Here is a 24,661-nt window from a genome sequence, read left to right on the forward strand (position 1 = left end):
TCTGTTCTTTCCATTAACACGAGAGGATTAATGAACTTGTCTGGAGATAATCTCAAACTCAAAGCCGGGAGATCACCGGTTTGTCAGCTCACGTGGGCCATTATTATACGCTCCATTGTATTCTCATTCAGTTTCTTGATCTGCTAATAATGCACACTCTTAAAAATAAAGGATCTGCATTGGCATTGATAGTTCCACAAAGAAACTTTAACTTCCACGGAATCTTTCCATTCCACAAAATGTTCTTAAAAGTGGAAAAAGGTTCTTAAAATGTTCTTCAAACTAAGACAAAAAGCCTACTTTTAAGAACTGTTCACTGGAAGGTTCTTTTGGGAACCAAAAATGGTTCTTCTACGGCATCACTGCACAGTTTTGGAACCTTTATTTTTAAGAGTGTAGAGTCACTCAAACAGATTCCAGATCAAGAAAAAAGGGGGAAAAAACATTACAGTTGTATGGACTACTTATGATGCATTTTTTAAACTCCATTTGAAAAAAAAGTACATTCAGAATTGGAACTACATGAAGAGTAAGTATGACAAGTTTTTTTGTGAACTGTTGCTATCGTTTTTATCAACATCTGCAGATGCCGCCAAACAAAGAATGCATTGTCGGGTATGTACTTACAGTGGAAGTATGTGGGTCAATGCAAAACACTTCCTCGTAGACCTCCAACGTAAATGTATTTCTGTCAACGTGTTTTTTGTTTGCACAGACTGAGGAATGAATCTCCGTGTTAATCAACAGCATGCCGCAGATGATGTCGATTTAGCTAAACTTTTATTATACCCGGAGCATTCCGTTAAGCCACCAGAAGCACTCTGTGTAAGGAGCTGCGGCGCAAATATACACTGTATGGAATAGAATACCTGGACATCTTAAAAATAAAGATAGACATTCATAGTTTCGAATGATGTGGAGGTGAGGTGATAGAGGTGATATGGGTTGTGTTGCTCATACGGAGATAAAAACACAAGACAAGTTGATGGAATGGAATTTCATTTGAGATTTTCTTTGGTAGCACAAGATGATAAGAACTGCAAATTTGACTGACGTCTGCTGTGATGAGAGAGGACGGACAGATCAATCTTAATGCAGCTATAATACACAATGGACCATCTGCTTTCTCAGACATCATTTATGATGGGCAAATCACAGATGGATCAGGGAGGATGCTATAATGATATGATAAATATGCTTGAAACTTTTCAAATACCTCTTCTGGAAACATTTTAAAAACACATTTTGTTGACTGGGGATGAGATTAAAAAGTCCCTTAAATCTGCAATGCTGCTTCTGTGCTTCAGTAGTTACTCTCACCTCATTGTCTGCAGGGGTGAGATTGCTGAGCTTTTTATTGTTCAAGTTCACTGATTAATTCTGACACACATTTCCCTTTGTCACATACAATTCAGCAGAACTGAGGCAGGGAGCAGTGAAGATATGAGACAGAAAAAGAGCTAAAAACAAAGAAAGAGAGAGAGGGTGGGGTGGGGTGGGGTGGGGTGGGGGAAAGAGACAGGTAGAATGGGAGGAAGAAAGAGAGGTAGTGTGAAAGAGACTGTAAACCCTAATGCTCGAAATAATTAATTGGTTTGAGTACCGTAAACTTAAACAAATTAATCAAATTAACTTTTATGAGTATTTAGAACTTTCTTTTTCTTTTGAGTCCACAAACTGACACATTTTAAGTAATCTGACTTGTGTCATTGTTTTAGGTTTTTTGAACTTGTTTCTTTTAATTTAGACAAACTTAAATTTAACAAACTGGGCTAGGATTTCTTTTTCCACAGCATGCTTTGCTCAAAGAGAGAGTAAAAGCTAAAATTAAGTGTTAAATGATGTTGTTTTTGTGCAAGATTAATGTTAAGTGTTAGATTCATTCAGCAATTGCTATGCTAAGCTAATGCTATCAAATCATTGTGTTACCAATGAGCAAGTTAGCATTTATTGAATTAGCTAGTTAAAGCTAGCCAAGTTTCTGCAACTAAAAATATTTGAGATTACATGATGATTTTAAGTTAAGTACAAATTAAATTGTTAAGAGCAGTTAAAATGTAAGAATACAAAATAATAATCTGTCAGTTCTGCTTATTTGAACTTTAAATTTCTTAACTTAAACGTTTTGAGGTAACTGATTGCTTCATTTTTTTTGAGTTTTGCCAAGTTATTCAGGTTTACAGTGTAGAGAAGAAGAGAGGTAGTGAGAGAGAGACAGACAGGCAGAGAGGGAAAGAGAGGGACAGGAAGCGATGTAGTGATAGACGACATATAGAGGGGAAACGAGGCACAGAGGGAGGAAGAGAGAGAGAGGTAGAATTGAATTGACTGGGAGGAGAGAAAGAGACAGGAAGAGAGCCAGGTGAGTGGAGAGAGAGATTGCTAAAGTGGAAGGATGAGAGACGGGTAGAAAGAGAGACAGGTAGAGAGGGAGACAAGTGAAAAAGGCGGGAGAGATATAAATGTGTGGGGACATGGAGGAAGTAAGTGAGGGAACGAGACAGGTAGAGATGCTGGAATTAAGGCAAGTAGAGAGGGAAGACAAAAGACAGGTCAAAAGGATAGGAGAGAGAGATAATTGGACATGGACAGAGTGAGACAGACAGGAGGTAAAAGAGGAACTGAGACATACATAGTCAGTGAGTATATGCTTATAAGAGAGAGAAAAAGAGAGAGGGCTGTTATCTGAGCGTGTTTTGACTGCCTGCCATCTTACAGATGGAATCACAAAGAGGGGAATGAGAGATGAGGGGGTGGGCCGAGGGTCACGTTCGCTGAGCAGCCCAAACTGAAACTAAAACACAATGCTGAGATTGTGAAGCAGGAACCGCTCAACTTTACAGCAGATGTGGTTCCCAGTGTTACATGCAGTGTGTGAAGCATGACTCACGGGGGAGGGGTGGAGGAATCTAACCAAAATAAAACGCAACATGTGACCAACACGATTCAAACATCCAAACCAGCTGTATCCAAGTTAATGACATCTCATCTGAGGACGGTTGTTTCGCAAACATGCAGAAGACACTCTTCTCGTGAGAGTTTCCCAATATAACTACAAAGTAATACCGTCACACAATAGCCAAGAGGAGGAATTCAGAAAATAATCCACCACCCCCTTCCCTTCATGTTTTTGCTCCAAGTGAGAAGATGAACCTTCATCAATCCCAGCTGATTCCTCAGAAGTCTTTGAAAAAGTTTGTATTGCACCACAAAAGTCAGAACTAACAAATTGATTCCTGATGTGCCCAGAAAAGCCACAGTGAGCGACTAGTTCCCCGGGCAGTAAGGCAAAAGCTCTCTACCGGGACAATCGTCTGTGAAATCTGACTCTGTGCTGTTTGATAGCACAGCTCCTGTTGGTTGGCTCCCTGGTGCATAACAACATACTATCAGGGAGATAAATTGTACTGTTCTTGTTGTTGAGGAAGATGAGGTGGAACTGAAAGAACAAGGGCTTGTGCTCACAGAATTCAAAGCTAGCATCAGATTTCCCCTTTTGTCATTGCTAAGCTGAGTCACCAAGCTGAGGGCCACAACAGTAACTGTTCATGGCCTTGGTTCCAGAAGTATTTTTCCCATTCATTTTCACAGGGATTTGTTAAAAAGAACTAATGATTGACTTAAGCCAAGAAACATAAGCCAAGAAGACAAAGGTACGGTACAATGTATGTACTTAATGTATTTTATGAGACAATGAACCACTAAAGTACTGCAAATTATGTAATCAAATCAGCATATACCACAAGTATACCACAATGTGCTGTAAATCAAAATACCAAAGTGACTATGTAATGGAGGCTAGAGTTGTGCAAGTAAACCTCGCTCCACTACCCTAGCAACTAACGCTAGAAGCTGTGGACTTTTTTGCTGTCCTTATTATTGCATATGCCTCCCACAGTGGTTGATGCTGCTATGAATCCCACTTGTCACTGTGCAAGTAGGACCATTTTAATTGGTGCCGTGACCTGAATGGGAGTGAACTTTATGCCTGGTTTATACTCACAGCGTCGTTGAGTGCACGAGACCCATTTCTCGTGGCGGTGTGCACAGCATTTTTTGTAGCTTCTAAAGTTGCACGACTTTGAGGCGACACTGGCCAAGCACGCAGTTTGCAATTGTCCAAATAAAATTTGTTTATAAAATGAACCTAAAATTGCAGAAATAATCCTTTTATTAAACATAAAGACCCATGTCTAATAAAAATGAGATGTATTTAATGTTTAATGTATTTAATGTTCTCATATCCATATATTTTATTCTAATGCCACAAGTAATAATCTCAAGGTTAACTGGATTTTACACTTTTGTAGTGTGGGTTTGGTGAAGTGTACTAAAAACAAACATTGTCACGTCATGCGTGTCCTCCAAATTGATAGGCAACCTAATCAGTTTATACGTGAAGAAATGTTAGCATCCCAGACAGAGATGAACAGGATTATAATATGTTCAGGGATTGTTCTATGAGCCTTTTGTTAACTTTTATATAACAAGAGTACAAACAAAAACTAGGTTTAAGCTTTGTTTTATTACAAATGTTGTGATGTCTATAAAAAAAGTGGATAGAAAATATTTTAAAGCACAAAAAAGTCACTCAAGACAACTACAACAATTCAGTTTTGAGTTTGGAGCACTACTGTTGACAACCCCTTCTGCTGAAAGAGTCCTGCCAAGGTACAAGTTTTGATTACCTTACTTCTTCTCACCGCTGCTTCCTGTTGGTTTAGAGGACAATTACTCTGCCTTCTGTCGTTTCAAAGAATAGCACAATGGTGCACGCATCAAGTATAAGTGTCTTATCCATTTGGGCCGGAGTGCATGCAGTTAGTGGAAGCTTGCCGAGTGGACACCGGCGAAAGTATAAACAAGGCTTTAGGGTGGTGAGTGTAATGTAGGCCAGATAGTAAGAACTGTGCAGGTAAATCTCACTCCCCTGGTCTTAAGAGGTGTGCTAGTGACTGCTGCTAGAGGCTGTGTCCTTTAGTCACCATGCCAGGTGATGCTGGTTCGAATCTCACTCCTTACGACATTGGTCTCAAACTCAATTCCTGGAGGGCCACAGCTCTGCATACTTTTGCTCCAACCCTAATCAAGCACACCTGATCCAGGTCTTCAGGATTACTAGAAACTTCCGAGCAGATGTGAGTTGGAGCTAGTTGGAGCTAAACTGTGCAGAGCTGTGGCCCTCATGGAATTGAGTTTGAGACCACTGCCTTACGATTTGAGTAGGACTAGTTTCATTGGTGCCATGACCCGGATGGTAGTAAGCTTTAGGGGGTGAGTGTAATGGAGGCCGGAGAGTAAGAACTGTGCAGGTAAATCTCACTCCCCTGGTCTTAAGAGGTGTGCTAGTGACTGATGCTAGAGGCTGTGTCCTTTAATCACCATGCTGGTTCGAATGATGCTGGTTCGAATCCCACTCGTTACGATGTGAGAAGGACCAGCTTCATTGGTGCCATGACCCGGATGGTAGTGAGCTTTAGGGGGTGAGTGTAATGGAGGCCAGATAGCATGAGCTGTGCAGGCAAACCTCACTTCCCTGGTCGCAAGAGGTGTGCTAGTGACTGATGCTAGAGGCTGTTTCCATTAGTCACCATGCCGGTTGATGCTGGTTTGAATCCCACTCGTTACGACGTGAGAAGGACCAGTTTCATTGGTGCCATGACCCGGATGGTAGTGACCTTTAGAGGGTAAGTGTAATAAAGGCCAGATAGTAAGAGCTGTTAAGTTAATCTCACTCCACTCCTAACAAGTGAATGATGCTGCATCCTTTAGCTTTCCATGCTGGTTGATTCTGGTTCAACTCCTGCTCAGAGCAGTGCAAGTAGGACTAGTTATGACTACAGTTATTGAAACAACTGTAAATTTGTGGTAAGCAAGGGGTCATGGTGGGGCTGGTTATTATGAGCCCATTAGCCCCTACTGGTAAATATACACTAGAAGCAAAAGCATATTTTTTTTATTGACAGCCATCCAAAATTATTTTAGTATTTTAGTACAATATACATATACTGTATATTGCGGATATTTTATCAAATAGTACTTTTTTTTTTTTTTTCAGTGCCTGTAGTTTTCAAGGCATAGTTTTTTCTAGTTATTATAAACCAAAGCATAATGACCTAAACTATTGTATATTTAGTAACTACAGTTGCCATGGTATTTTTTTTATTTTTTTTTTGCAAAGGAAGTACTTCAAATCCAATTGGACTATTAGACTTAAGATCTCAACACTTGGAATTCACCACACACATGCACACACTCCAAGTCCCCATTCATATGAGCTGAGAAACAGACTTCCCTCTGTGCACAGACCCTGGATCAGTGCAGAAAGCCGTGCAGCTGTGCGAGACAGCTGTCAGGAATAAGGCAGACAATGCGCTTTGACATGTTGATTCACTGCTCGCTGGCTACGAGCAGCCTGCATCGCTTCAGAAATGCATGCATTAATGGAGGTTTCCTTCAACCTCCTCAGGAGCTCCAACATAAATGATTTCTGCTTGGAGGACTTGGAAATCATACAGACATGAATGGATGGCTTGGGTTTAACCACTGACTTTTGTGGGTTATTCTTGTGTCAAGCAGGGAAACCAAAATAAACTGTCAAAATTGAAACAAGCAGAATCTAACAATAAAATGTAACTTCCTTTACAGATAATATGTTAGTGGTGTGAAAAACAACAAAGCAGCACAGTTTCTCAAAGGAGGTCTATAAATAAAAGTCCATCTATAGATAAAAATGCCAATGCTAACCAGCAAAACCCCTTGGTTCTTAATTTAAACATTTTGCACTTTTCTCATTGGGGTTTACCAGCATTTTTATATTTTCTAGATCTGGTTGCATCATCAACAATCTCCTTCAGTCAGATTTGACATCCTGTAATCCCTAAACATTGTGTCTTTCAGCACGTCCCAGGTCAGCCACTTTTAAAAATCCAACCCTTCTCAACACACTATGCATAAATGCATCACTTCAGCTTAACTTCCTGCTACGGCTGAGGGCTCAGACAGCATGCTCTAAACATTACCCCAGTTGTCATATTTCATGGAGTTTGACATGTGAACTGCCATAACAGGATTTGAACCTAAAATATTCTAAGCTTCTTCTACTATATCAGAATATTTCAATATGAGATCCAATACAGTGCGGCAAATGTACTGTTTTTATATATTTATTTTAAATACGCTTATCCATTGACCATAAAACATGTTTTATCATGCATCTTTTTTATTCCTTCCCACATATTCAATAAGCAAACTCTCTCCCCCCCTTTTTTATATGATAAAGCGCATCTGAAGCTGGGAATAAACTTGGATTTTCCAACTGGATTTTTTCATCTGCATTCCAAAACAACACAGATAAACCCTGCTTACTTTGAAAGTCCTCAGCGCAGGTTTTGACATGCATTGTGCTTTAGCGAGATGATTTCCCAAGTCATAAATCGACCTGACATGCATTAATAAGGTAAAGACGGCCTCATACGTACCATGAAGACAACTGATGTGCACATAACCTACAACAGAACTTACTAAAAGCTGGTACCACAGAGATACCACACAGTGCCAGTGGCAATCAGAGGGAGAAAGATAGTATGGGGATGATAGTATCTCCCTGGGTGATATCCATGCAATATTCTACATTACATGAACATATTCTACATTACATCGTTGAATGCATGCCAGCTGTAGCTGAAAAGACTTGCAGTTGCTGCTGTGAGAGTTCATATCAAAGCACTGCAGCAATTTCAAAACCAATACGAGGGGGAAAAAATCATTAACATCAAAGGAGTGGAAAACTCAAACTTGGCTCTTAGCTTAAAGATCCACAAGCTATTTTGCTGCGTGAGAGTTTTTGTTCCTGTTGAGACACATCTAGCCTGGCACACACTTTAAAGAGCTGCTTACAGACCAAACTTGTGAGTAAACGAGAACTGTTTGAGGGTTCATAACATGGTTTATCCAAGTAGGACATTTTCCTCAAGCAACACTCTGGATGGCCCAGGAATATAGAGGTTAGGATAAGATCCTGGAGTCAAGGAGTGAATTATGGATGGGTCTGATAGTCAAAGCTGGAATCCCAATATAGGAAGTCAAAACAAAAAGGTTTTGCAAATATGCATTTATGCACTTGGCAAATGCTGTTATCTAAAGCTTCTTACGTTCGCATTGAACGCATATGTTTTATCAATTCACGTTCCCTCGGAACCAAATGAACAAAAATAAATATTACAACCCTGCACACTGAAGAAATGATGAAAATGATGGTGTTTATGATTTCCCCGCTTATTTCTACAAAGGATTTTGTGGCCTACGCACCTTTTTGGACTCCGATTAAATTGTGGTGAGTCTCTGGTTGTTGGTTTTTTTCACCCTGGGAATTGAACTTTTGACTTATGATAATTTGGCACTGCTAAAATCACACTCTACAATTTGAGGTATGGGAATGTATAAATACATACATAATTCAAACAACACTTCAGTAACCTCAAAATGTATGATTACTAGAAGTAAGTTGCTAATGCTATCAGTAGTGTTTGGCTGATTTCTGTTCAAATACTTTCTGTTAGGATCTGTATCAGACATAGGTCATCAAAACATAACAACAATATCTTTATCAGATATTTATCATACAACCCGAAAAGACTTTCAAATCACATGAGCCAATATTTATTCACAAGAGAACATGTATAACATAACAAATGTTTAAATGGAGAAATTTTAAACTTTTATACACTAAATGAGCTCATTTCAAATGTGATGCCTGCTAAAGGTCTCAAAAAAGTTGGCACGGGGGCAACAAATAGTTAAAAAAGCAAGAAATTTTGGAAATATTCAGCTGGGAGAATATCTTGCAACTAATTAAGTTAACTGATATCAGGTGTGTAACATGATTAGCTATAAAAGGGACGTCTTAGAGAAGCAGAGTCTCTCAGAAGTAAAGATGGGCAAAGCTGTGAAAGTGCAAAAAAAGATTGTGGAAAACTTTAAAAACAATGTTCCTCAACATCAAATTGCAAAGGCTTTGCAAATCTCATTATCTACAGTACATAACATCAGCAAAAAAATTCAGAGAAACTGGTGAAATTTCTATGCGTAAGGGACAAGGCTGAAGACCTTTATTGGATGCCCGTGGTCTTGGCCCTCAGATGACACTGCATCACTCATCGGCATGATTTTGTAAATGACATTACTAAATGGGCCCAGGAATACTTCCAAAAACTGCTGTCAGCAAACACAATCCACCGTGCCATCTGCAGATGCCAACTAAAGCTCTATCATGCAAAAAGGAAGCCATATGTGAACATGGTCCAAGGGTGCTGAATTGGCCTGCCTGCAGTCCAGATATTTCACCTATAGAGAAAAATACGGCAAAGATGACCACAAACTCTTCAGCAGCTGGAAACTTATATTAGGCAAGAACGGGACCAAATTTCAACACCAATACTGCAGAAACTCATAACCTCGATGCCCAGACATTTTCAAACTGTTTTGAAAAAAAGAGATCACAGTAAACATGCACCTGTCCCAACTATTTTGAAATGAGCTCATTTTGTGCATAAAATTGTAAAAATGTCTCAGTTTAAACATTTGTTATCTATGTTCTATTGTTAATAAAATATTGGCTCATGTGATTTGAAAGTTTTAGTTTTCATTTTATTCAAATTTAAAAAAATATCCCAACATTTCCGGAATTCGGGTTGTAAGATAGCAAAAAATGTTTGTTTGGCTAATTTTGGTGCAACATAACAATTTGGTTGTGCGAGACAAATTGACAAACATATCACAGCCTGAAAATTACTGACTGATAGTAAACCTCTCTCAGTCACTGAATAATCTGCACGCTGCCTGGAGGAATAACCCATCATTTTAAGTTAAAGTGTTGTTAGGGTTAGCATTAAGGCTAACTTTGATAAGATTATTGTTACCAAAGAACACAAGACATGGATAAATCATGTTGTGCTCGCATACAAACAATCTCAACATGTAAATCACAGTCTCTTATTTTAACTCGACAGATCACTAGAAAGAATCTTGGTTGTCAAGTTTGTAAATCTACCCTACACAACACCTTGTCTCATATGAAAAGAAGTGCACTTACGTACATAATATAATATGGAAGGATATAAAAGACAACTTAAAGAGTGTGCACAATGGCCCGGTTTCAGGGCTTAGATTGTAAATAACATGTAATTAAGTGTCAAAAAACATTACATTCAGTTCGCACTTAAGTACATTTTTTTTTAAAGTATATTCTTTCCGTAATGAGCACTGTTTTTAAAATTATGCTAAAGTGTAGGCTACTTCTTTTACACAAGGGCTTTTTCTGTCTCTCTGTCTTTCTCTAATTTGATCTCATTCCTCACTCCTTGGCGATCATCAGTGTTCAGTGCTGTGGTGTGACATAATTAAACCGTTCAGTGAGCAGGGCTTTCCTGCACACTACAGCTACTCCTTCCTCATTCTGATGGGATGAGTGCTTTTCCGTGGCACATGTCCCCCTGGTCTGGTCTCTGACTGAACATGGAGAAGGTAGAGTGAAAGGTTGCACAATGATTTATTGCTGCATTTGCACCTAGATCCCAGTCAGATAACTCAAGTTCAATAAACTCCAAACACATACACACGCCAGCCCGTGTGGCTTTCCAAGACTGCGAGAACCAGAGCAGTTACCCCTCCATGCGCCTGCAGATAGATTAGCATCCAGCTCAAAGCAGCAGCACATCAAAAGAAGCTTTGATGCTTCTTTACGGCTGTACAGAGGGGCAGGTGAGGGAAAGGGTGGCCTTGTGCCGTCAACAAGGATTCTGGGATATACTCCCAGCTTTTAGAGATGGAGAAATCCATAGCCTTCTCGTAGTGGGAGATGGATATAGAGCCTGGGAAAGAGCTTTACTTGGGATGAAAAAGTGCATACTTGCTGTGGTGAGGGTGGCCATTTGCTCTGGATGTTCAATGGTTTGAGTCGGTATAGATGATTCTTCAAGATTAGCACATGGTGTTTGGTCCTTTAGCAATGATTATTCACATCACAAACTGAGAAATGCATGGCATAATCTAATTGTTTTAACACCTCCAAAGTGTAATTGCTCAAAATTGTGAAACACAGCTAAAGAGAACTCTGTTTGTTTGTTAATCAGTCTTTCAGTGTTTGTCTCAGTCTAGTGAGATATTATGTTTAATTATTGCTTTTATTACATACATTGCCAACCCACTAAAATATTGTTTCCTTTCATGATCTTTCTTGAGAACTAGATGAAAGCTGGGATTTTAACAGAAAGCATGTGATACACAATGTTCCTTTTTTGTGTCGCTGGCACAAGAGTTATAATAGCAGATGTGTATCATGCAGGTCAGTGTATCATGCAAATTAAAACCCAGATTTCCTATGAAATTATAAAGAGAGGGTGATCACTTTCTCAGGCTTAGTTATGAACTTAAAGGATTTATTCACTTTCAAATGAAAATTACCCCAAGCTTTACTCACCTTCAAGCCATCCTAGTTGTATATGACTTTTTCTTTCTGATGAACACAATTGGAGATATATTAAAGGGTTAGTTCACCCAAAAATGAAAATTCTGTCATTAATTACTCACCCTCATGTCATTCCACATCTGTAAGGCCTTTGTTCATCTTCGGAACACAAATTAAGATATTTTTCATAAAATTTGATGGTTCAGTGAGGCCTCTATTGCCAGCAAGACAATTAACACTTCCAATGCCCAGAAAGTTACTAAAGACATATTTAAAACAGTTCATGTGACTACAGTGGTTCAACCTTAATGTTATGTTTATGCACCAAAGAAAAACAAAATAATGACTTTATTCAGCAATATCTAGTGATGGGCGATTTCAAAACACTGCTTCATGAAGCTTCAAAAGTTTAGGAATCTTTTGTTTCAAATCAGTGGATCAGAGCGTGAATCAAACTGCCAAAGTCAGGCCCACCAGTGGTGAACCATTGAAAGTTTGAAACACTTGACGTAACGAAGCCTCCTTTATTGAAATCACGTGACTTTGGCAGTTTCATACACACTCTGAACCACTGATTCGAAACAAAAGATTCGTAAATCTTCAAGCTTCATGAAGCAGTGTTTTGAAATTGCCCATCACTAGATATTGTTGAATAAAGACATTATTTTGTTTTTTTTCCTGCGCAAAAAGTATTCTCGTCGCTTCATAACATTAAGGTTGAACCACTGTAGTCACATGAACTGTTTTAAATATGTCTTTAGTAGGTTTCTGGGCATTGAAAGTGTCAAATGTCTTGCTGGCAATGGAGGCCTCACTGAGCCATCGGATTTTATTAAAAATTTGTGTTCCGAAAATGAACGAAGGTCTTACGGGTGTGAAACGACATGAGGGTGAGTAATTAATGACAGAATTTTCATTTTTGGGTGAACTAACCCTTTAATAAATATCCTGACGCATCCAAGCTTTATAATGGCAGTGAGTGATACCAATGAGTATGAAGCTGAAGAAACTGCATCCATCCACATCCATCCATCATAAACGTATTCCACAAGACTCCGGGGGGTTAATAAAGGCCCTCTGAAGCAAATCAATGCATTTGTTTGTAAAAAAGAATAAATAAAAAAATCCATATTTAACAAGTTAGGAATTAAAATATCTAGCTTCCGTTGAATAGGGAAGTTGTATGACATAGCGTAAGCTTTTTGAACTGCGAGAGGCATTGCGCTTTCTTCCTAAATTGAATACTGAAGGCAGTCTGGCAGATACTAGATATTTTACGTCATAACTTGTTAAAATATGGAAATATGTTATGACAACCAAAATGCGCCAAACGCGTCTTTCCCATGGTCTTTCGGCGCTCATGGGCAAATGAGTTTCTCTGAAAGGCTTGCGCGAGACTGACCGGAACTCCAGCCTCCTTACCTTAAAGTGTCAAATTTCTCGATTTTTGAATGGACAGTTGTGCTTGATTGACAAACGCTAACGTTCGGGCATGATTTATATACCATCGACCTGTCCTAAAACGTTAGCACGCTTTAATCGATGGTTTGGAGATCGCGTGTTTTTCCGTTCGAGAGCGCATTTCCTGTTCACATCCGCGACAAAACAGCTGATTATTTACGAACGGAAGCTCACAGAAACGTGAAAATGGTCTCATTTGAAAGAAAATATCCTAAGATAAAAGATGATATAGTGTGACTAACTGAAGCAGCCCTTATCAAAAGTGCGGGGGTCGACTTCTATCTTTTCAAAACTGCGGGGGTCCTGACCCCCCTGTCCCCCGTGCCAACGGCGCCCCTGGAAAGAAGAAAGTCAAATACACCTAGATTGGCTTGAGGATGAGTAAAGCTTGGGGTGATTTTCATTTGAAAGTGAACTAATCCTTTAATGTGAGAGGAAAAGGTAAGATACAGCGTATGAGTTACGGAATGCGACATGTCAGGTTAAATTATTAAAAGTTCAAGTTTACCATCAAGTTTACCCATATACTGGTCCACAAATGAGACTAGCACCAAATTAGGGATGTTCAATACAACATTTTTAAAATCAAGTCAGCTAATTTGGGTAACACTTTTTACTAACTATAAGTAACTTTGCAACTACATGTCAACTACATTAGTAGACTGTCTGCTACATATATTTTACTGACTAACTTTGCAACTACATGTCAACTACATTAGTAGACTGTCTGCTACATATATTTTACTGACTAACTTTGCAACTACATGTCAACTTATCCTACTAACCCAAATCTTAGCACCTAACCCTACCCTTCTACTACACAATCTACTAATACACTAATGAGAGTTATTTGACATGTAGTTGCAAAGTTATAGTTAGTAAAATGTCCATTGAGATAAAGTGTAACCCTAATTTGATACAGCTACAGTAATGTGAAAATATTTAGGCACTTGTGAAAAAATTTGATAAAGTGAGGATGTTTTCAAAAATTGGATTGTATTAAGAAAATCACTTGACTTAAATTAATATTTGGTATGACCACCCTTTGTGTTTAAAACAGCTTTTTTCCTAGGTACACTTGCAGACATTTTTAAAGGTAAATTTGCAGCTATATTTCTCCAAGTGTCTTATTGATATTGCCACAGTTCTTCTGGATTTAGTCTGTCTCAGTTTTTTCCATCTCTTCGTGTAATCTCAGATGGACGTAAGATCAGATATCTCTATGTGACTCATACCATCTGTTGTCAGACTGCTTGTCAGTGTTGTGGTTTGATTGACATCACAGTTCGGTTCATATGAATGATGTGATCACTGTTTTCTGAACTCAAGTGTGCACCCGTGAACCCTACCCGAATCCCTATGGTACACTAAAGCAAAAGACAATGATAAGCATCTTTGAGGCCCGATTTCACAGAAAGGGCTTAGATTAAGCCAGGATTAGGCCTTTGTTAAATTAGGTAATTTAAGTAGCTTTTAAAATTGGCCTTGGACAAAAACATTACTGTTGAGCATCTTGAGAGAAAACAATAACACTGACATATTTTAAGATTTTTTTTTTATTTTTTATTTTTTCAGTTAAAACAGCTGAAACATGCATTTTAGTCTGGGACTAGGCTTAAACCTTGTCTGTGAAACCAGAGGAAAAACTTCTCACCCGCCTAAGACTTTTGTACAGTATCGTGTAGTACATCTAAGCAGTAATTCATCTTGTCCTAAGCCAGTAATTTTTTTCAGCAGGGATTACTAATCCAAACATGCATAATCCACCTTGTCTGGATTGTGAATTGTGCATCTCCTGATGCTACTGTTGCGTAATATATCCATGTATGTGTTTTTAGCGACCAACTGCTTCTGTCTGGACCCACCAAGAAAGACTAAGAAATCACAGATGGCAAATGACAAAGCATAATCAAAGAAAACAACAACAACAAAAAAGGTTTTCCTCTGGGTGGAAGCAATCGAGCATCATCTAGCAATTATTTGATCACAAATGAGTCAGGTAGCCCTGGCAGCCCTTCAACAGAGGGAATATGGCAGACACACTCTGTCGATCCGCCCTGTTTTATGTGCGGCTGTTACAGCTTCTGCTGGCAAATATCCCTGAGAGCGTGTGATAGTGTCTCACAGTTTTTAATTAATGCGTAAGCCTGGCGATGTTAATTAAAACTAGACTGATCATTACCCACCAGGAAAGATCTTACGGACACTCATCCTGCCGGCCAACAAACGCTGAACACAACTGAGGAGCTACAAATAATTGTCAAGCTCAGATGCAATCTTTAGTGGGATTTATAGGTAAATGGCTGCATACTCAATTTATCTTTGCTTTGTTCAATATCATAATAAGGGCATTCATACTATTGAAAAGCACTTAAAGGGACAGTTCACCCAAAAATTCTGTCATCAATTACTCACATCATTCCAAACCCAAAACACAAATTATAAGATATTTTTATGCTCAACACTACTTGCTTGATTTACTTGCATTGGTTCTTGTGGAAGTTCTTAAATTGGTTCTCATGCTTGAGCTTCAGTTTACCAAATTTGAATGTTCTATGTATTTTCACTGATCAATGTTTGTATGCAAAATAGAGCCAAAATGAAATCTGTTCAAAAACTAGGGAAACTGCTCGATTCATACATATTATTTTTTCGATATACACTGTATGAACATTGCAGAGTTTTGGTTTAATAGACTTTCAATGGAGAGACAGAAATCTCTGATTTAATTTAAAATATCTTAATTTGTGTACCAAAGATGAATGAAAGTCTTAAGGCCCGTTCACACCAAGAATGATAACTATAACGATAACTATTAGTGTCCACACGATATTGTTCTGTTCATTATATGTGCGCGCTACCACTTTAAATGCTCGAGCTCCTTAAAGCAGGACGAATTATGATTGGTAGTAAATGTTTTTATCTTTCATAAACTGGAAAAAAAAATGTTTTTGAAAGTGATTCCAACAATATCGTTTCTCTGTGCCGTCATTATTAGTTTTGGTATGGACTCTCCTATTCTTTATTTAAAACGATACTTAGAAATATATCTATCTTTGTTTTATGGGTTTGGAATGACATGAGTGTGAGAGTAAATAATGACAGAATTTTCATTTTTAGGTGATCTCTTTAATGCCTGGAAGTCAAAACATTGACCCCCGGTTTCAAAGACAAGTCTTAAATCTAGTCCCAGACTAAAATGCATGTTTGAGCTGTTTTAAAGGATTAGTTCACTTTCAAATAAAATTTTCCTTAGAATTTACTGACCCCCATGTCATCCAAGATGTCCTTCTTTCTTCAGATGAAAGGTTTTTGATGAAAACATTCCAGGATTATTCTCCTTATAGTGGACTTCAAAGGCCTCCAAACGGTTGAAGGTCAAAATTACAGTTTCCGACAAAACCTCACTTTCGGATTCTTCAAAAAGCTTACGCTGTATGTCCTACACCTCCCCTATTCTACTTACGGAATGAATGCAGCGCCAGTTCCATTTTTTCCGTGAGTAGAATAGGGAAGGCGTAGGACATACAGCATAAGCTTTTTGAAGAATACGAAAGTGTGGTTTTGGTGGAAGCACTTGGAAGGAGATCATTTGTATATATAAAGCATATACATTTACATTTTTTTTTAAAAATGACTGATCATTTCGTTAGATAAGACCCTTATTCCTCGTCTGGTATCGTTTAAAGCCCTTTGAAGCTGCAAAGAAACTGTAATTTTGACCTTCAACTGTTTGGAGGCCATTGAGGCCATTTTTCATCAAAAACCTTAATTTCTTAATTTCTTCTTTAACTGAAGAAAGAAAGACATGAACCTCTTGGATGACATGGGGGTGAGTAAATTATCAGGAAAATATTATTTGAAAGTGAACTAATCCTTTAACTGAAAGCAACTTGCACTGACATGTCTTAAAATATGTGACTGCCATTGTTTGTGTTTTTTATAAAAGCTGCTTAAATGTCCTGATTGATCTAAGGCCTAATCCTGGCTTAATCTAAGCCCTGTCTGTGAAACTAGGCCTAAGTCCTGGTACTCATGTGGTACTCATTAAAAAGACTTTTGCAAGATATGTGGAGTTCATAACTGGCCATTTTCAGCTATGGTATAAAAAGGAGGATAGTGCATAGAAGAATGCACTATTCTACAATGCACTATGCACTATCCCATGCTGCAAAAAAAAACAATAAAACTGTTTGAAAATGTATTTCTACACCCACTGTAAATGTTTCTCTTTGTTAGGTTTGGTTAGTGGTGTCTAAAATGCATCTTTACGCACAACTGCCAGCCTGCATGGTGAGGTTCTCAAGACTCCAGAGACACCAGGAGCTTCAAATACCTGTTTGCTGCTCAACACTGGCTTTTTTTATAGCTGCCCTTTTAATACATTTTTTTTATAGGAACTTTCATTAATAAGCCTTAGAGCTTAGAGAAATACATAGAGCCTGGCAAATAATTTTGTCTGAGATTGATACCAGTTATCTAAAAAGACATGGATAAATAAACAAACAAACATTTTCTTAGAAAAAACTAAAATCTTACTGATATGTCAATTGCATAATAATTTGGAACGCAGTGTACATACACTATTAAGGCTCCGGTATACTTCAAACGAAGTTCTTTTTCGTTCTTCGTTTAGGGGTAAAACGAAGTTCGAAATGCGTGAGCAGCGATATACTGTAAACGAACATCTGACGCCGCCAACACTGCTGAGATCAGCATTTACGTAGATGAATATGGAAATATGTGCTGTGCACATAAATATGCCACGAGCTCTGGAAAATTAGCACTCCAGTCACGTCACGTCTACATATAGCACTTTATTCAACTGATTGCTTAAAATCAAGCAGCTTTTCAGTATCAAACATGAAAAACTGTGTTAGTGCCTCATTTTTTTACAAGCACAACTTCATTTTGTACTATAAAGCAGTGTGTTCATGTTTTCACCCGCGGAGATCTTACCTCTACGAACTCAAACACACGAAATTAGTCAGAGACTCGTTCCACACAAGTGAAGGCGGAGCCTCGGCGCACACCTCCCATTACGTTATCATCACTCACTGACCAATAGTAGAACGAAGGTGCATTGCAGCTGGAGCGAACGTTTCCTGAAAGTTTCGAACTTCCAAAAAGAACACAAAATGAACTTCATTTTGGCCTGATTTTGTTCGAAATTATGTCACATCAGTTCGTTCTTCGATTTTGTTTGAAGTATACCGGGGCCTTTAATCTTGGTCAACATGCAACAGCAGAAAAACAGGTTTTTGTTGAAACACAAAAGGCTTAGTCCACGAATCATAAATACACTTGGGATGAAAGCATGCAGAGGACCTTCTGGAAAACTGGTTCTCTATTGGAAATGCATTCATGAAAAATGAAAGACTGCAGTATCACTTACTTCATAGGTTTGAATAGGGCTTGTCCGTAGTTCTGGAATGACATGATGAGCTTCAGCTGAGTGCCGCCTGACTTCATAGCTGTGAAAAGAACATAATTACTGTAACACCAGCCGACCAGCTTTCTAAAAACAAGACAATATGTACACACACCCACACACTAACACAACCTTCTCTTCCAGCATTCATGCTAAACAGCTTTCGCTCTATATCACACATGCATGTATTAGCTGTGATGTTTTGGAGTCAGTTTTGTAAGCAGCAGTACATTTTGTCAGCAAATCTCATGAACACATGCAGATTCACAAGACTAAGCAACCATCTGCTGCTTATGAGAGTCAAAGAGTTTGAAACATTTGAAATATGAGATATTTGCAAAGTCCCTTTAAGATAAGCCATTTCACTCGGCGGCCATCTTTGAAATGCCTCTCAGGCATGCAAGTGCAGCTCCTATCTCTTTGAATGGGGAAACATTAAATTCCCCAAAACTGTTCACAAGTTTTAAGGTCTTTGCACACTGAGTCCGAAATTTGCAAATTTCCGCACGTTAAAAATAAATACGATCTCACGTTGTGTCAATCACGTTTACAAACTCCCTCCGAAACTTTCGTCCGTCATAAAAAAATTCAAAATCAGGTTTGATTTTCTGCGTTTTTCAAGCGAACGCCAAAATCCAGAATGCCATCTGGAATACAAAGAGACAGAATATAAAGACAGATTGTGCCAGTATAACTAGCAAAGCATCAAACTGAGACACTGACACCCTGAAGTAAACTTTGAAATGCTCGGGATAATCACACAGCTCCTTGATGAGGTAGAACTCTCCTTCCCCTGCTGAAAAATCCAGCTAAAACCAGCCTAAGCTGGTTGACTGGTCTTAGCTGGTTTAAGCTGGAAGTAGCTGGTTTTAGCTTGTCTCCCAGCCTGTTTTAGCAGGTGTTCAGCTGGTTTAAGCTGGTCAAAAGTCAAAACCCCTCTAAAACCAGCTATGACCAGGCTGGGAGACCAGCTAAAACCAGCTCTCTCTCTACGCAATCTCGGGATTGGATGGACCCAATATTTCCTCTTTTTAAATCATTCTCACTGCTTGAAATCTCCATTTTGTAATGTTTTGCGAATTTTTTCGCAATGGATTCATTAATACGCATCGGCCACAGTATGCAAGGTCTCTGTGCGAGACAAATTTTTAGGATCACGAATATGAAAAAAACGCATACGAAATTTTTGAAATCTGTGCAAAAGCCTTTACGATTAAATTTCATATTTGAAATCACCAATGAAATCTGACAACAACTGTCTGACTGTTTCTATAGGAAACGGAGCTTCTAACAGCAGCTCCAGTGATATGATGCCTTTATGACTGGCCGTTTTATTTAGAGGGCGGGACTTATTCCGCCATATTGCGCATTGCACTTTCTCCCAATCATAGTAATATGGGTGAACCATCTTTTCTGTATAAATTTGAGATTTCTGATATGATAAATGAATAATCAAGGCCAGTGATGTGATGCAATGATGTGATACTCATTTAATTAAAACTATTAACTAAAACTTCACTTTTTTTCTAGCTAGTTTTCATTTCTCATTTTAATTTAGTTGAACTTGATGTTTAATATAACTAAAACTGAAATAATATATTAAATTATTATATTTAAAAAATGACAAAGCACAGCAAAATAACTAAAATTAACATAAAAAGGGAAAACATAAAATTATATATTTATATAAAATATAAATAAAAATTATAATAGCATCTAAAATAACACTGATTCATACATGCATTATAGTACAATGATGAAGATGTTTTCAAAATTCCTGAATTAAAATTCATTAGGACATAAATTGGATGGAAATAAGTAAAAAAAAAAATGTGTTAAATGTGTATGTGACATAAATGTTTTTCAAAATCAAATGTAACCTAGTCTAAGAATTTTAGACTGCATTTTAAACTTTTTGAAGATTAAATGAAGTCCCCTCCCAAGTGGTTTGCATGTACACAGGCCTTTGGCAGCTTAACTTAGTCACAACAAATCATATTTACTACAAAGCGAATAATCCCCCAAAATTACACCATACTGTCTAGAGTGAAGTCATGTTTCTCGTGGCTTTCCCAGCTGGGGCTGTGTCATTGCATGTCTCTCATTTTCTTTTTTTTTAAGTGCCAGATCCAGACAGTCTAGTTCTGGAAGTCTTAAAGCTATAAGCAAAGTCAGGAAACTGACCTTACCTCAGCAGAAAACATGTTTTTGTCAGGCTGATTAATGAGATTGGACAGCAAAGATGGCTGATATGGCTTTACGTCGAGTAATCCAAAAATTCTGTATCATATTTCCCCAGAGGGCACCTGTGCAATTCTGCAGCATTAAAGTCTTATTGAACTCATTAGTGGAACAGAACCATAATGCCGTAGCTCTTAGTGTTATTATCTAGTGTATCTAGGTCTACACATACACAAATAAGTATTGTTTAACTGTGCATCTTTTGATTTGCTTCAATCCCTGGAGAACTGCTCTATTTATTTGATTAAATGTGTCCTAAATGTTGCCAGCAAACAGTATAATTTTTTGAAAGCGCTGCAATCACAGCAGAGTATTTCACCAAGTGCTGAATTTATAACTTTAATTAATCCTAATATGACTAAAACTACCTAAAGCAAGGTGCTATTTGTTCCAGAAGCTGTATTGACCCACACTGTAAAAAGTGAACAAAGAATTCTTAATAAATTTATTTTTTTAATGATGAATACCTATGTGTGAACCCAAATATTCTCTGTGACACTAAAAAACATTGCTATGTTTGGGGCAGTACTATCTGTATGTCTGACCAATGGCAGAGAGGGCGAGTGTTCAGGAAACCTACTTGAAAACAGTCATTATTGTCAAAATTTTTGTGAAAAAGTGTGCATAATTGTATTGAACGTGCACTTGTAGTGTACTTCAAATCTTAAAAGCATTTTAAAAAACTGTAATTGCAGATAATATCATATTAATGAAATGTGCTATGAGCACAGCTATGAGCTATGAGCTATTTTTAATAACCCTTAAAATGATTTTAGTTGGTGTCAGGTTTATTAAATAATATTTTTCATTCATATAGTATAGTTTCTTAAGTCAGAGGCTGTTTTTATAAGAGCATCACAATACAGATGTATCAGACTGATGTGCTCAGGGCAGGAAAAAAGTACATAAAGATCTTCAGGTGGACTTTCAGACTAATGGAAGAAGAGTGGTTGTCAATCACATGCTCTCTTGGGAATAAAAGGAAGTGTGCATGCCGCTTCTACCATCATTCTGCCTACAGAAATAGGTCCTGATGTTTACTAGCCATCTCAAGTGCCTGAGTGCATGCACACACAAACATGTCTATGTGGATCATTCTGTATACCTCACAAGCTTCTAAATAAAATATGTACAAATGGCACTTTACACGAATAGGAGACAAAACAGGGTCTGAAAATAGTATTTTTCCCCCCTTTTCAGTAAATGAAGAGTGAAAGTCCGTGTTTAACCTTCACAAATGTCGACCACAGAAGGTCAAACTAAATATTATATGAGCAGTTTTAATTTATTTTAGAGATTTGCGACCTTGTTACCAAAATGTTAGTCTCGCGTAGCCAGACCCTCAGACTGACAGCTTTCATTGGCCAAGGACTGGCCAAAGGCTGTCTGACTGATATGTAAAGCAACCAATCACAAGTTGTTTTGTTCACCATCATGTTTAAGGGGTGTTAAAATGTAAAGTTGATACAATAACACACATACCGGTTTACAACTAATAATTAATTAATTCAAAAATTTGTATTTAGTTGATCCTGATAAGCGCTCATTGTCACACTTGTAAACACGACAGCTTTCTTCTTCCATGAGGGGGTTTGGCTTCACGATGGCTTTGTTTCCAGGTGGACCGTTAAAGAACGTGACGCACATGTCTCCTGGACATCCTATAGAATTCAACCAATCATATGTCGACTTCAAAACTCCCAAAGTGTTTCCCATTTCGAGTGCCATTATATTCATGATTTGTTATCACACCATTTTTTCATTTGTCAAATCAACAAATCAATAATTAATGTCGTTCAGTTAACATAATATTTTGAGTTTCTGTTGAATAAACCAATCGCCTTTATTTTATTAACTCAATTTTTCTAATTTCGGTGAACTCAAATTTTTAAAGCAACCAGGTAACTAACTTACTTTTAAGTTAAACCAAGAATTATTTTTTTTTACAGTGTATGTATCAAATGTTCAGCCAAAGGTCTGTGGGTTGTGATGTCTGAGGTTGAGACTAACCAAACATAGGACATTTACTAACCCAGATTTGTATGATTTTTTGAAATTAAACAAAACATATAGTTTTTTAAACTATACCCGGTAACAAGCTTACAGATTAAGCCAAAATACAGTAACTAAATAGGGGGCTAACTAGTTTGGGACAAAATGATGGTTTGTAGTCTACTAATAGCTTAAATTAATTTGTTTAACGTTTACAATTATTCTTACAATAGCTTTGGTAACAGTGGAGAATGGTTGAGCTTCATTGACAGTGCAATTTCTGACAAAACCAACTTTTAACGTGTGTTTAAAATGAGCTATTTTTCATGCATATTAATCTTATGTTTGATAAGTTTATGCAACATATCTAAAATTACCAAGTACTATTCTATTTGTGGAAAGTGGCCAATTTTCTCAAATTATTATGATTTTCACATTCCTCATCCACTCAAACATGTGTATTGCATCCATTCAATAAAGCCCCTTTAGCCTCCAAAATTCATTGTAATTTAACCAAAATGACTATTTGCACACCATTGACCTAGTTGGCTCATGTCAACCACATGGCAATAATTGCTTTCGGGATGGCAGCACAGGACCTAGAGCCATCCAACTTCAGCTGGGCTGTTCCATTACACAGGAGCAGCTCATGTACCTGAAGTTTCCGAACCTACCTACGCTGGTGATCCTCTGGGAGACCAGGTCCTTCAGGAGGGCCGCTATGACTGGGGTGTGTCTGGAGTACAGCTCATATCGGTTAATCCCGATGTGGAAGCGGAGCCAGTTGGGGTATGACTCAGCACTGGCCTCCCCTGCCGGACTGTACTCCTCCTCCTCCACGTTTCCCTCGTTATGCCTGTCGGTAAAGGACGGTGGAGGACATTACTCACTACTAGCACACATACTGCCTGAAAACAGGAAACCACATTATGGGTGAACTGAGTTTCCTTAATATACAGTACTTAGTCTTATAACATTAAGATGAACCCAAAATGAGATAAAAGCCACTTTGTGAGTGTAAATGTGTAAAATATAGTTTTTATATAGTTAGACAAACTAGCAGGACTTATTGCTAGACCCAGGTGGAATCTGAGCTTAGTAATAACATAGAATATACTCCTTGTGAAAAAGAAGTACACTTTAGCATACTTTTAAAAAGTGTACTTATCACATAAAAAAATATACTTAAGTGCGAATGTGTTCGGACAGTTATTTGCATGTTATTTACAATTAAATGAAAATGTATTATAGTTTAAATTTATATAAATGCAAACTAAACAAACAATTAGTTCACTTTCAAATGAAATTTTCCTGATAATTTACTCACCCCCATGAGTCCAAGATGTTCATGTCCTTCTTTCTTCAGTCGAAAAGAAATGAAGGTTTTTGATGAAAACATTCCAGGATTATTCTCCTTATAGTGGACTTCAATGGGCAAATGGTTGAAGGTCAAGTTACAGTTTCAGTGCAGCTTCAAAGGACTTTAAACGACACCAGACGAGGAATAAGGGTCTTATCTAGCGAAACTATTGCTCATTTTCGAAAAAAAAAAATGTAAATGTATATGCTTTATATAACAAATGATCGCTTTCCAAATGGTTCTGCCAAAACCACACTTTCGTATTCTTCAAAAAGCTTACGCTGTATGTCCTACGACTTCCCTATTCTAAAAAACGGAACTGGCGCTGCATTCAGAACTGACCTTCAACCGTCTGGAGGCCTTTGAAGTCCACTATAAGGAGAATAATCCTGGAATGTTTTCATCAAAAACCTTAATTTCTTTTTGACCGAAGAAAGAAAGACATGGACATCTTGGATGACATGGGGGCGAGTAAATTATCAGGAAAATTTTATTTGAAAGTGGACTAATCCTTTAAGAGTGTTTTTTGACCCACTTAAATAGGATGTAAATACATCTTGCATATGTAATTACATTAATTACTTATATTTTCTTTGAAATATGGTTAAAGTTAAGTGTGTTAAGACACATACCCCCGGTTTCACAGACGAGGTTTAAGCTAGTCCAAGACTAAAATGCATGTTTGAGCTGTTTTAACTTAAAGCAACTT

General features: G+C 37.8%; 1 protein-coding gene across 1 annotated transcript in view; it reads right to left on the minus strand.

The window, feature by feature from the left end:
* fam20ca (FAM20C golgi associated secretory pathway kinase a) overlaps positions 1–24,661 on the minus strand; it is a 75,400-nt gene that overhangs the window by 46,928 nt on the left and 3,811 nt on the right. Inside the window, exons 2-3 of the mRNA XM_067376953.1 lie at positions 23,267–23,448; positions 18,324–18,402 (exon numbers count right to left, since the gene is read on the minus strand). Coding sequence (XP_067233054.1) covers positions 18,324–18,402; positions 23,267–23,448 — 261 coding nt within the window. The remainder of the gene's footprint in view (positions 1–18,323; positions 18,403–23,266; positions 23,449–24,661) is intronic.

The sequence above is a fragment of the Chanodichthys erythropterus genome, chromosome 3, assembly GCF_024489055.1.
Source record: "Chanodichthys erythropterus isolate Z2021 chromosome 3, ASM2448905v1, whole genome shotgun sequence".
NCBI classification, from domain to species: domain Eukaryota; kingdom Metazoa; phylum Chordata; class Actinopteri; order Cypriniformes; family Xenocyprididae; genus Chanodichthys; species Chanodichthys erythropterus.